Source organism: Dipteris shenzhenensis, chromosome 32 (genome assembly GCF_047967505.1).
Source record: "Dipteris shenzhenensis isolate YYH24624 ecotype China chromosome 32, Dip_SZ_1.0, whole genome shotgun sequence".
Taxonomy (NCBI): domain Eukaryota; kingdom Viridiplantae; phylum Streptophyta; class Polypodiopsida; order Gleicheniales; family Dipteridaceae; genus Dipteris; species Dipteris shenzhenensis.
Genome location: NC_141627.1, coordinates 10,138,382 through 10,152,412, shown reverse-complemented (window position 1 = coordinate 10,152,412; position 14,031 = coordinate 10,138,382). Strand labels below are relative to the sequence as shown.

At 43.0% G+C, this 14,031-nt stretch overlaps 1 protein-coding gene across 3 annotated transcripts in view; it reads left to right on the top strand.

The window, feature by feature from the left end:
- Positions 1-13,704, top strand: part of LOC147880286 (mitogen-activated protein kinase HOG1-like) — a 75,013-nt gene extending 61,309 nt beyond the window's left edge. The window contains exons 15-17 of one of the 3 annotated variants that reach the window (XM_087371085.1): positions 12,348-12,470; positions 12,614-12,908; positions 13,125-13,704. In XM_087371085.1, the coding sequence (XP_087227211.1) occupies positions 12,348-12,470; positions 12,614-12,908; positions 13,125-13,363 (657 nt within the window). In that variant the 3' untranslated portion in view covers positions 13,364-13,704. Of the gene's footprint in view, positions 1-12,347; positions 12,471-12,613 lie in introns of all 3 variants that reach the window. The other 2 variants (XM_087371084.1, XM_087371083.1) reach the window with 2 other exon arrangements.
- Positions 13,705-14,031: the final 327 nt, after the last annotated feature.

Sequence of the window (14,031 nt, the reverse complement as noted above, 5' to 3'; positions counted from 1 at the left end):
ACCTTCTTCAGTTCACGGTCAGCACTTCATTGGTCGATCCAGCAGGATCGCCATTAAGAGGAGAAGATGCCTGTGTAGGTGTTAGCTGGGCTAATCGTGGCTGAAAAATGCAGACTTTGGGCTGGAAACAGTGCGCCCCTTTGCTGAACCACTTCCTGACTGAGGGCGACCACCAAATACGCTAGATGAAGGTGCACTATTGCTGGGTTAAAGGCGATGAAGAGGGCTGGAGAAGACGAACAGGAGCAGATTTGACTGTGGCGGGATGCGATTCGCAGACGTGGATAGCGTCTTCAGAAAGCATGGCATGGCATAGGTATATAGCAACGTGAGAGAGTCACCCATCGTAAGAGCTTCAGCGTGGTGCAAACATCATAGTAGAGAATCGGGTCAACAAGGGGTGATGCAGATGAGGATAATAATGCCGTCGATCGTATCAAAGCTACTCCCCCCGCTATAGCCTTCGTGACGTGCCGTTCACAATCTGTGTTTGCTCCGCTATTCTATTTCTGGCTGTAAGCGTCAACGTCGGGCCTCCCATGGTGGCGTGAAGAGCGAAAACGGGGGAGGGACACACAGTCTTCAGTAGAGGCGTTTCTAGGAGCGATGGAGAAAAGTGGCGTCCTTCAAAACAGTAGCTTTTCTCCAAGTCGGGGCAGAATTCCTGGCCGAGAAAGATGCGTGAGCAGATTGCGAGGGAGGCCGACTGCTTCAATGTGGCTTCATCTCCACAAGACGCAGTTGCAGAAGTAGGCGACAAACTGAGCGGGGGAGCGTGTAGAAATGCGCAGGGACTTTCTCCATGGCCTAGCAACTACATACGATGTCAAGAATGTTGCTTCATTAGTTGCTGGTCGGCAGCTTCTCCAGATCTGGTGGGCGTGGAAGATAGGCGTAGAAGCAAGTCGGCATCAAGATGGAAATGTGTCGATTATCTCCAGGCAATTCGTGCTCATGGCTCTGATACCAACTGTTGAAAATGGGGAGAGGGTGAGAGACACTCAATCACATGATTGGAGACAAGAGCTGAGGCATGAACTGATGTTGATAGATGGTAAAATCATAGCAAGTACATGGCCTCATTTATAGGCTGGGCAAGCCTTATCTTCCCACACTAACACCTCATAGATGAGGTCACACACAAGAGAATCTAGATCCTATAATCTAGGGGAGGAATCACACCTACCACATGAGGTGGCACAAGTGGCCTCAAGACTTCTTCACACTCACACAACTGTAGGACACTCCTAGGAATCAGGACCACACACACTCACACAACTGTAGGACACTCCTAGGAATCTAGGACCACACACACTAGGACTCCGATAGTTCCAACATCCACATCCTAGTGGGCATCCACATACCTTGCATAGCCTTTACTGTTTAGAACTCTCACTACTCCTAGTAGTAGGTCTTCATCCCTAATCCAGGGAGCTTGCGCACAGCCTGGAACTATTAGTAGTAACCACACTTGGCCACACAGTTCCCCATCATTGTCACTGGTGCCCAATTACCCACCTATCTTCTCAAAATAGAAAAGGAAAGCATACAAGAGCTTTCTCCATTGTCCAGAACTGCCATGACCAATAGTCTCTCACCCTATTGGCAACATAAATCCTGAGACATCAACTTGATTCCCATAAGAGAACGGGCTTCTCAACACAACAAACGCAGGCATACAAGTACCACCCCTCTGGCATTAAAGGCATTTCAGAGCCCGTTAGGCATCCATAAACAATGCATGTTTCTTGCTAAGAATGGCTCCCACCAAACAGGGCAAACATGCATCCCTTTCTATTCCATATGGATTGATCTCAGCCTAGGATTGTTCCTAGCAACCAATACTTGATTGCACAATCCCCTGCAATTGCCTCAAGTGCACTCTTAACCACCTACCCCCTCTGAATGAGGATAGAAGCATAGACATCCGGCTAGCATCCATGGAATCATGAACCAGGAGAAAGACTTCACAATGAGAGTTCTTCTACTCAGCAAAAAGCATTAAAATGTCTAACCAGCTCTTTATAATTCAGCCCACAAATAGGCTGAGATACCCTGCGTGCCCAGCTTGTTCTCCAAGAAGACTCATAGCTATTAGAGCAACTCTTTGAGACCTGCCTAGATTCTCACCATTTGACTATGGTTTTACCTCAGCCCTGCCTGATCCTTACATTAGCCTTGCATGAATCGTACCTTGCATCAACTGGGAGCCGTACACGTAGCCTTAACTCAGGCCATACACAAGCCGTACACACATAGCTTGCACTCAATTGTACACACGTACACTAGCCTCAACACGAATTCAGCAACGATCTTAGGTCGTACCTTACCTGTACGTCAGATCGTCTGTACACAAGAGCCGTACACAGCATCTATTAAACAGCCGTACATGGTGTCAGGGGGGCGTGAAATTCTAAGTACTTAAATGTACTACAAGACCGTGACAACTTTGGTTTTAAAAGTCCAAGCGTGGGCTTAATAATGTGTAATTAAACTGTGTAATTAAACACAGCATGGTGCCTAGCACATAAGCGTAATTAATCCCTAGGCCTAAAGGCATTCCAAGGAATTAAAAGAGTGGTTGTTGGGAAATGATGATGTGGCATTTTTAATGGGTCCCCTAGAGGTCCATGTACCTTCAGTGGCCCCCCTAGAGTTCCAGGTGGCTCTAGTGCCTTCTACATGCTCCTTTGCCATTCTTGGACCTTCCTGGGCCTTCTAAACTTCACATGTGTGGTTTTCTCTCTCATCTTCTCCCTTTGTTGAGATTTTGGACTAGTTTTTCAGCCTCCTTCAGCTGAATTCCGTTTTTCATAACTCCTTACCCGTTTGGATTCCTCGACTTCCGTTTGGCCCGATGGCTTCCCCTCTGCCTTCCCTTCGCAGTGATATGCTTTTCCCTCCGTGCATTTGGTAGAACGGGCAGAGCTGAGCACTTTTTTCGTTGGTCGAATTTGCAAAAGTGGCTTTTTCTGGACCTTTTTGCTTCTACAGCCTCCTGGGTCTCTCCTCTTGCAAAGCTACAGCTTTTTGTTGAATTTCGAGTGGTCTCACGCGTTGGTTGACTGGTTTTTCTCAGTTTTGGAGGACTTTCCGGCGATGAAACTTCTCCAAAACCTTCTCAATGCATTTCTCTCTAAAGCACGCTTCTTTTGAGCCCAAGAACTCCCACTTCTTCGCGACAGAAGTGCTTCTTTTCGCATTTTTCAATGGAATTCTTGCTGGTTGGCTCTTGTTAATGCTCTTTCTTCATGCCGTTGCACTCCTCTTTGGTTGAGAATGCAATTGGGCATTGGCTACTATGTCCTCTTGGCGATTGAGGACTTGGTTCTAGTTTTCAGGGCTTGGTGAGTTGTGATTTTGGTGCTGCAATTTCTTTTTGCCATAAGCTATTGGTTGGTCTCATGTGCCACCTCTTTCTTGGTTCACAAGTGCCCAAGCAGTGCTACATGAGTCATTCTTTGGTTGGGTACTTTGCTGATTTTATTTTGGAGCTTTGAAAAGCTTTGTGAATGCCATCTGGAAACCACCCAAAGAGAGTGCAGCTGGGGTGCAGTGTGATTGCATCTGGAAAGCCAATGGAATTGCACTTGGAAAAGAGATTGAACCTATGGATTAAGTGCACTTATGTGATGGTGTTGTATGCTTGAAAGCCTTGCGAAGGCTGAGTGAATTGGGGTTACGTGCTCAGTTGCAAAGAAGGTTTCCTAGATGCAACTTGTAATCATTTCATTGTGAACTATAAAGAAATATCGAAAGGGGCGCCACGGTGTTTGGGGCCAATCGGGTGCAATTGTCTATGTTTGTTGAGCAGGGGCATTCTAGCCTCCATCCCTTTTTGAGTGGTTTTGTTTGTGAACAAATGGGTAAATGCCAAATGGTGATCATGCAATGGTTAATGGTTGTGATATATGCTTTGTGAGCTGTAAATAATTGCTGAAGTGATAAAGGTTTAGTTCCACTGCCCTCTGAGTGATTAGAGGCCGGTTTCATTGGTTCCATTGCCGAGATACCACACACTCTTTCTCAAGAGGTGGGCCTCGGTAGTTTGGTGGAAGGATATCTTTGTTGCACTTTTTAACAGCTGAATATTACAACCATAAACATGGTGAGTACCCATGAGCAAGAGAGCTCCACAACTCCTCAAAGGAGAAGGGAGGAAAGCCTTAATGATCCAGCTAGTGTACAGCTGCGGGGAGCACTACAAATGCCTTTTGAGTAGGCCACACATGAAGTTACAACTGAGCTCAACGGTGATACTAGTTCTAGCAGTGAGTCAGATGACGCTACTATGTTGAATGCACAGCTTGCAAGTGTAGTGACTACTTTGACTCAGTTGACTCAAAATTTTGCTTAGATTGTGCAAACAAATGCCAAGAAGAAGAAGAAATCAAGAAAGCACAAGCACGGAAAGAGTGAGTACACACATGCATCAGCTTCTCGTGGCGGACCGCACACTCATGCATCAGTTTCTTATGAGGGACAGCCATCAAAAATGACTCAGAAAGTGACTTCCAAGAGAGAAATCCCCCAAAAGAGCACTTGAGAAAGAGGTATAAAAAGTACAGCGAGTGCAACAGTATGAGCAGCCAGCACAAGGCCTTGGTTTGGGTACTTCTAAATAATAATGTGTAGTCCGTAAATGTGGCTCAGCCACCTTAGCCCTATTTGAGGCAGCAACCTGAATATTTTGGTACAGATTCTATCTTTGATGCTATGTTGATTTCATCGCCAACTGGGCATAGAAAGCAAGCCATGTATGACAATGTGGGAATGCAGCCTGGCATGCAGACCACAACATATGCTCCCATGATGTTCAGCCAAGCATGGCTCTCCCTAGTGAAGGGAATGCTGCAAAAATACAGCCATCTTTGGGACAGCCAATATTAAATGTATATAAAGAATTTAAGGATGGTGGTTCTCATGTCAAGTTTGAGACATATAATGGAGTACAGGATAGTTACAAAGACCTCACATTCCTTCAACAGTTTGATGCTGCATTTCTTGGGGGTTTGTTTACAGAAGCATCCAAGATGTGCCACATTTTTGAAAGGCAATGCACTTAAGTGGTACACCAACCTTATGCTTCATGGAGATGCACTTGCTACTTGGCTGGAATTTAAGCAAGTGTTCTCTTCTACTTGGCTTATTCCAACTTTTAAAGTTGAAGTACTGAAGTACTTTCACACTGGCATGACTTGTCATACAAACTTTGCAAGAATCTTGATGATTACACCCAAAGGTTTTGGGATGTTTTGCTGCCATTGATAGGCATGTTTCTTTAAAAGAGCAAATAGAGAGGTACTGTTGTGGATTGCCTAGTGAGCTACGTGATTATCGCATCAAAATCAAGGTGGGTTCTATGACTCAATTAATTGAGAATGCAAGGACAGCATATGCATGGATGCAGGAGAAGAATTCGGGTTTTATGGACAGCAAGAAAGAATACAGCAAACAGGCTGCCAAACACCAGGATAAGGACATTAAATCTGAAAATAAAAATTATGGCAAACGACTGTTTCAAAAGGGAGGAAAAGCCCAATTCAAAGCTGGTCAAAGGCGTGGACAGCCTAATAAACAGCCCCGTATCAAGTTATTTGATGAAGAGAGAAAGTCACTCATGGAGCAAAACAAATGTTTTATATGTAAAGGAGAGGGACACCGCTCTCAAAAGAGACAGGTCAGATGATGATAAGAATGGTGATAAACAGGCTGATCAGAAGGGAAAAAGGCCTAAACCTTCCGCAAGACTTCTTTGTGATTGGGAGTTTGCGACATGCAAATGATGAAGAGGAAACGAAAAAGATTGAGATGTGCAGAGCATGGGGAAAAATAAAAAAATAGAATTGTTTGTTTTTCTTTGATTTTGGGGCAAAGGCAAATTTTATAACTCTTGATATGGCAGGAAGGCTTGGTATCAAGCTTGAGGAAATGGGGCCATCGGGCATGTGTGATATGGCCAACCTTGAACTCAACACACCTGTCACTCCTATCATTGGTAAGTTGAGGATGTATAGCTAGGGATATCAAGATGCAGAGGACTTCTACATTATGACTTTGCCAGAGTGTGATGCTTTGCTTGGCCTTGGATGTACAGGGTGGGGGCTGATGTGCAGATGAGAAACAAGAAGATTTCTTTAACTCATAGAGGCAAAATTCATGTACTTGATGTAAAGTTGAAAGAAGAGTCCATCCGTGTAGTTTCAGCTTCTTGTATTTCCAATGTAATAAAGTGTCATATTTCAACGTACTTGATTTTTGTCAAAGAGGACAGCCAACCAGTTCATGAAGGCTCTACTCTTTCTGCTTTAGATAGAGAAAGAACTGGTTTTATTTCAGGTTTTCAGGATTGTTTCTCAGATGCACTTCTTCAAGAATTACCTCCCAAGAGGCTCGAGGATCATCAAATTGATATAATTCTAGGAAGCTCACCGCCTAATATACCTCCCTATCGTGTCAGTTAGGTATAACAGGAAGAGATAATGTCATAAGTGAAGGAACTCTTGGAAAAGGAATTAATACAGCCAAGTAATTCTCCTTACTATTCCCCTGTGTTGCTTGTGCAAAAGAAGGATGGCAGTTGGAGAATGTGTATTGATTATAGGGCTTTGAATAAAGTCACAATTAAGAACTGTTTTCTAATTCCACGCATTAATGATATATTGGATCGGTTGGAAGGTTCCTCAATGTTCAGTCGTATTGACCTTAAAAGTGGATACCATCAGATAAGGATACGGCCTGAAGATGTCTACAAGACTGCCTTCCGCACTTCATTGGCTTATATGAGTTCCTTGTGATGCCTTTTGGTTTGACTAATGCACCTGCCACTTTTAATAGAATGATGGACATAATTTTTAGAGCACACAGAAAGTTTGTGGGTACTTTCTTCGATGACATCGTTGTGTTCTCTAAAAATGAGTAGGAGCACAGGAAACACCTCACTATTGTGTTTCAAGAGTTGAAAAGACACAAGCTGTTAATAAACACCAAGAAAAGTGAGTTCTTTATGTATGAGATTTATTTTCTTGGTCATATAGTGTCAAAGGATGGAGTCAAGATGGATCCTGCAAAAGTTGAGGCCATAAAGAGTCGGCCAATTTTAAAAAATCTGCATGAAGTTAGAAGCTTCCTTGGGTTGTGTTCATACTATCGGAGGTTCATAAAGTACTTTGCAGAAATTGCTTCTCCCTTGCATGCTTTACAGAAGAAAGTTGTACTGTTTTAGTGGGGACCAAAGGAAAATGCAGCTTTTGAAGAGCTGAAGCAAAAGTTGTGTTCTGAACCTGTTATTATATTGCCAGATCTTACAAAACCCATTGTTGTAACTTGTGATGCATGTGGGAACAGCATAGGAGGCACTTTGATGCAGGATGGTAGAGTGGTTGCATATGAGAGTAGAGTTCTCAAAGACGTTGAATTGTACTTGCAGACATACGAGAAGGAAATGTTAGCAGTGATACATGCTTTGACCATTTCCATTACCTTCTTGGAGCTGATTTTTATGTGCAGACAGATCATCAGTCACTTAGATATTTTCTCACACAGAGAAAATTATCTAAAAAGAACATGAGATGGGCCAACTTCCTCTCAATGTTTCATTTTTAAATTGTACATGTGCCGGGTAACAAAAATGTCGTGGTTGATGCACTTTCCAAGAAACCACAGCCTGAAGCAGTCTCCAAGAAACCCACTGTTTCAGCAGTGAGCATTGCTTACAACAATGTGTTAGATGTTGTGAAAGATCAGTATGTTAATGATGCTGATTTTTCAACTATTTATGATTAGCTTTCTGATGGTCAAAGGGATGATCACTATATGTTGAGAGAGGGTTTCATTTTGATGCATGGACGACTCTGTGTCACTGATCAAATGCGACAGAAAGTCATAATGGAAAGTCATGCTCCTCCATATGCAGGACATAGGGGAATTACAGCAACAATTATAGTAGTGGAGCAATACTTTTATTGGCCATCCTTGAGGAAAGATGTGGAAGAATATGTGAGAACATGCATGGTTTGTCAGAAAGTAAAGTTTGACAGGCAGAAGGCACCTGGGTTGTTACACCCTTTGCCAATTCCGGATAGACTATGGCAAAACATAGCTATGGATTTTGTGTTTGACCTTCCACATACTCCTACGGACATGATGGATTGTGGACAATAATTTGCAGGTTTACTTTGTGCCGGTAAGAAAGAAAATTACAGCAGATCAAATGGCAAATTGTTTTTGCAGCATGTCTTCAAGTATCATGGGATGCCTCAATCCATAATGAGTGATAGAGATCCGAGGATGACCAGCCTCTTTTGGAGAGGGTTGTTTGAAAATATGGGCACTACGCTGAATTTTTCGTCATCTTTTCACCCTCAGTCTGATGGACAATCGGAGCAGGAAAACTCTACCATCTTGGATATGTTTAAATGCTATGTCTCAGACCACAAAAGCAAATGGGAGCATTATTTGCCTTTGCTAGAATATGCTTATAATAATACGGTGCACACATCCACAAGTAAAGCACCTTTTGAAATAGTGAAAGGTGCCAGGAAGATACCTCCCATTTTGCATACAAAAGAGAAAATCTTTGAAGTTGATCGTTTTGTGGAAAGCCTTGAAGAGGCTTACAAGAAGATCAAATATGCCTTGCAAAGAAGTCAGGACAAGCAGAAAAGAGCAGCAGATAAGCACCGTAGGGAATTGGTATTCACAGAAGGTGATTGGGTTTTGCTGCGTTTTCAGAAGGGAAGGCTGAAAAATAAGAAAGGCAAGGAAAGGTTGTACACAAAGCTGAACATGCATTACTATGGTTCTTTCCAAGTTTCTGAAAAGATAAACGAGATAGCTTACAGGTTGAAGTTGCCTCCGCATTGGAAGATACATAATGCCTTTCATGTGAGCTTGTTAAAGCAATATCATGGAGATGTTCCCGAGGATTTACCTGATGAGGTACAGCCTGAAGTGGAAGAACATGATGAACTTCTAGTCCTAGAGCAGATTCTGGCGCACAGAGATAGAAAGCTCAAGGGTAAAGTTATCCGTCGCTACTTGGTAAAATTTCAAAATTACCCATCACTTGATGCGAAATGGATGGAGAAAGGTGAACTGGCAGATTCACATTGGATATTATAGCTTTACCTTGATGCTTTTCAGTTAGAGCTGACTGCGGTCCGGGCTCCTATAGGTAGTTTAGCAGAGCGAGTGTCTGGAGCATTACCTGGTGTTCGAGAGGGGGGTAGCACCTCCACTCCCTCAGTACAGACGGGCTCACCTTGATTTCATGAGGTCACTTGATGACATTATATGTTTCATCTGAGATACTGAGTTGACAGTATTTCTATTGTGAGACTTCATGATATTGATGCATCTTGACTATTGATCACGATTTTGAGCAGTGTATATGGATGGATGCATGTCTCTTCTAGCCATATTTTCACTGTCTCTGTATACTATAGTTACAGCTTTCTTGTATACTCTTTCATGCTATATTTCATGCTCACTCCAGTGTTTTGGAGCAGCAAACTGTGGTTTGCTGTTTCAATAGAGGGGTATGTCATGGGGGGGTGAAATTCTTAGTACTTTAATGTACTACAAGACCGTGACAACTTTGGTTTTAAAAGTCTAAGTGTAGGCTTAATTATGTGTAATTAAACGCGGCATGGTGCCTAGCACATAAGCGTAATTAATCCCTAGGCCCAAAGGCATTCCAAGGAATTAAAAGAGTGGTTGTTGGAAAATGATGATGTGGTATTTTTAATGGATCTCCTAGAGGACAAAGTATCTTCAGTGGCCCCCCTAGAGTTCCAGGTGGCTCTAGTGCCTTCTACATGCTCCTTTGCCATTCCTAGACCTTCCTGGGCCTTCTAAACTTCACATGTGTGGTTTTCTCTCTCATCTTCTCCTTTGTTGAGATTTTGGACTGGTTTTTCAGCCTCCTTCAGCTGAATTTCGTTTTTCTTCATAACTCCTCACCCGTTTGGATTCCTTGACTTCCGTTTGGCCCGATGGCTTCCCCTCTGCCTTCCCTTCGCAGTGATATGCTTTTCCCTTCGTGCGTTTGGTAGAACGGGCAGAGCCGAGCACTTCTTTTGCTGGTTGAATTTGCAAAAGTGGCTTTTTTTGGACCTTTTTGTTTCTACAGCCTCCTGGGTCTCTCCTCTTACAAAGCTACAGCTTTTTGTTGAATTTCGAGCAGTCCCACGCGCTGGTTGATTGGTTTTTCTCAGTTTTGGAGGACTTTCCGGTGATGAAACTTCTCCAAAACCTTCTCAATGCATTCCTCTGTGAAGCACGCTTCTTTTGAGTCCAAGAACTCTCACTTCTTCGCGACAGAAGTGCTTCTTTTCGCATTTTTCAGTGGAATTCTTGCTGGTTGTCTTTTGTAAATGCTCTTTCTTCATGCCTTTGCACTCCTCTTTGGCTGAGAATGCAATTGGGCATTGGCTACTATGTCCTCTTGGCGATTGAGAACTTGGTTCGAGTTTTCAGAGCTTGGTGAGTTGTGATTTTGGTGCTGCAATTTTTTTTTGCCATAAGCTATTGGTTGGCCTCATGTGTCGCCTCTTTCTTGGCTCACAGGTGCCCAGGCAGTGCTACATGAGTCATTCTTTGGTTGGGTACTTTGCTGATTTTATTTTGGAGCTTTGAAAAGCTTTGTGAATGCCATCTGGAAACCACTCAAAGAGAGTGCGGCTGGGGTGCAGTGTAATTGCATCTGGACAGCCAATGGAATTGCACTTGGAAAAGAGAATGTCTTTGGATTGAGCCTATGGGTTAAGTGCACTTATGTGATGGTGTTCTATGCTTGAAAGCCTTGCGAAGGCTCAGTGAATTGGGGCTCCGTGCTCAGTTGCAGGGAAGGTCTGGGAGATGCAACTTGTAATCATTTCATTGTGAAATATAAAGAAATACCGAAAGGGGCGCCACGGTGTTTGGGGCCAATCGGGTGCACTTGTCTATGTTTGTTGAGCAGGGGCATTCTAGCCTCCATCCCTTTTTCAATGGTTTTGTTTGTGAACAAATGGGTAAATGCGAAATGGTGATCATGCAATGGTTAATGGTTGTGATATATGCTTTGTGAGCTGTAAATAAGTGCTGAAGTGATTAAAGGTTTAGTTCCATTGCTCTCTGAGTTATTAGAGGCCGGTTTCACATGGTGTCACCAACTGTCTTTAATTCCAATGGTCGTACACACACAAGTTATGCAGCCGGACAACCCACTCCACAGTTGTACAACAACCCGTCTAGACTTGTAGGCTGTACCGTCGTACGTCAGCCTACGTTCCGTACACCCTGTACAATCATGTTGCATTCTGTGCAGCCCCTGCATCCCTATAAGCGGTACCGTCAACTCGCGAGTCCACGAAGAAGGCTGGTGTGCCACCCGAGACCCAGCCATACCACCTACGGAAACCTGCACCTTCTTTTTTGCTTGTCGGCCAGCCACCTTTTTTCCTTCTTCTTCATAGCTCAAAAAATGGGAGAGAGCTAAATGAAACACCTTTCACCAATCTCAAATCTCAAGACACCCAACAAAGTGAAAGGAACCTCACACAACAGAACCTTCCAATACTCAAAAACATCTAAAGGACGGGGTCTCATGAATTTCTCACAAGAAGAATCGAAATGAGCGAAAACCTATGGATGAAAGTTTCTCAACCAAAATGAATAATAAATAGAACACTCAACTATATCTAAAACTAATCTAGGAGAGCTAGACCCAAGCTCTGATACCATGTGAAAACAGGGATCGAACTCTCCTTAGGAGTGCTCATGACATGTTACTCAAGTTAATTAGGTTCCAAGATAGATTAGCTTGGACTTGTAAAGAGAATATTGAGTACGTGCAAGTGCTTGATTGATATTGCTTCAAATGAATCTCCATTACATAGGAGTGGGCACATCCATCCATTTGCTTGCTTACGTGGGATAACTCCTCCATGCCATGTGGCAGCTTGTCCTTTACTCATTCCTTTGCCCTACACATGTGCTCATGGCACATGGCTATTAAAGAATTTGAGATTTGTGCAATTAAGGTATGCATGGTGTACTTTGTTTTTGTACTTAATAAGAAAGAGCTTTGTTCTCTGTAAAGAAATTAAGAGCAAGAGTGATGAACTTTAAAAGAACAGTGGTTAAGCTGGGGAATGTTCCTGGATGAGTTTGGGAATGTTCCTGGATTCATCTAGGTATATAGTGGTTAAGCTGGGGAGCACTGTTTCTATATCTTTTCTCTTCTGGGGTTATGGAAAACATTAAAAGCCAATTTTGGGAACAGAAAAAACTCGTGATTTCATTGCCTCCATTGAGTCCTTTGGGAACCTCGAACATGTTTCTTGAAATGGTTTGGATTTCAGTTTAAAAATATCAAGAAGCCAACAGATGCAAGGCAGATAATGGCAGAAGAAGCAGCTTTAGCTCTCACAACAGGTTCCATGTGGCAGATACGGGACCCATCTCTAGCTCTTGAGCAGTTGGAGGTTTGACGATTTCCCTTTACTACAAGATTAGGATAGCTTCTTGGTGCAAAGTTTTCCTTTCCAAGCTTTTTCTTTAGAGACTTTGGATGCAATTTAACTCGCTGAAATGGCTTGCTTTCTAAATACTTCTTTTCATTGGACAGCGTGAACTAGAAGCGTACGAGAAGGATCGCGGGAGTCTTGCAGAAAAACTGAAGTGGCTTTTACAAAGGGAGGTGGAACAACAGCGGCAGCAGGATTTGATAAGGCGGTCTTTCCTTTGTTCTTTTGCAGCTGCAAAGCTTCGCTTTTTACGTAGGGAGGCTGTGCCTTCTAGCTCTTCTCTGCAGCAAAGAGAGTTCACTTTAGCTCAGAGGCAGGCTGTCGAATTCGCAGCTCAGAATTTAGTTCCAGTACCGAATCAGTATGCTGTCAATCATTCAGATAGAAATGGCCAAGGTACCTTCTCTTGTTCTTGTGACTCTTGTGTGAACAAAGGAAAAAATATCGTTCAGAATTCTGGAAACACTGGTGAACCTTTAAGGAAGAGAAAATTGCCAAGGAAAACCATCATACGTCAGGGATCATTTCGAGTAGAAATAGATTCTGAGTCCCCAGCTGACTTGCCCCCTCTCAATGTAAATGCCCGGTCGACTTGCCCCATGGTTTCAGCAGGTATGCCATTTGTGGAAAATCAAAATCAGCAAGACAATACATTGAGACCAACTATTGCGGTGCAGTCAAGCAGCAGTCCAGAGGTACTGACAGTGAAGGGAAAGAATGCAGGATTGTCTAGGACTTTAGAAGGCGTGAAGCACTTACAGGATGCTCCTCTTCCACGAAGGTCTCCACGAATTCAGGATGAAGGAAAGGGGATGCCATTGAGAAAAAGAACACGCATTCAGGCAGGATAATTGATGCTGTATTAAGATCTTGTAGTAAATTTTCTGCTGTGCTCCTTGTATCAGAAGAGGATCTGTAATTCTATATAACTTTCTCTGGTTCTTTTGGAAAAAATTGCATCAGGTGTACGAATGATCGCAATACATGGTCAGTAGCTTGAATTGTAATTTATATTTTAGTAAGATCCCAATTGTAAAGCAATTTATCTTCAAAAGGTCTGTGCTATAGAGGTCAATCCAAAATTCACATCTTCAGAGAGTGCATACTGGTTACTTTTTGGGACAGCCTATGGAGCTCCTGGTCATGCTGTCCATTGTATCTCAATTATTTCAGTTTTTTATTTGCTTGTTTACGAAGGAGTCAATCATGGGCATAAAATGCTGAACTCCCTTTTTTTGTTGCATACCTGGTTACTATTAGGAACTGCTATGCAAGTGCAAGTAGAATCCTATGATGGTATTCTGGGCCAGTAAATGGTATCCTGAATTGCTCAATTGCACAGAATTGAAAAAGACTTGGCATCAAGTGAAGCTAATACAAGCAATAACATAGACTACAAAGGGATAAGCTGGCTAGTTCTGAAAATTTCTCAAGAGTATTGACTAAGGCCATGGTGTAGTCAACGATTGTCCTCATTGAATACTTCCATAAGGTAGGTTTAGTGAGGCTTAAACCTCCT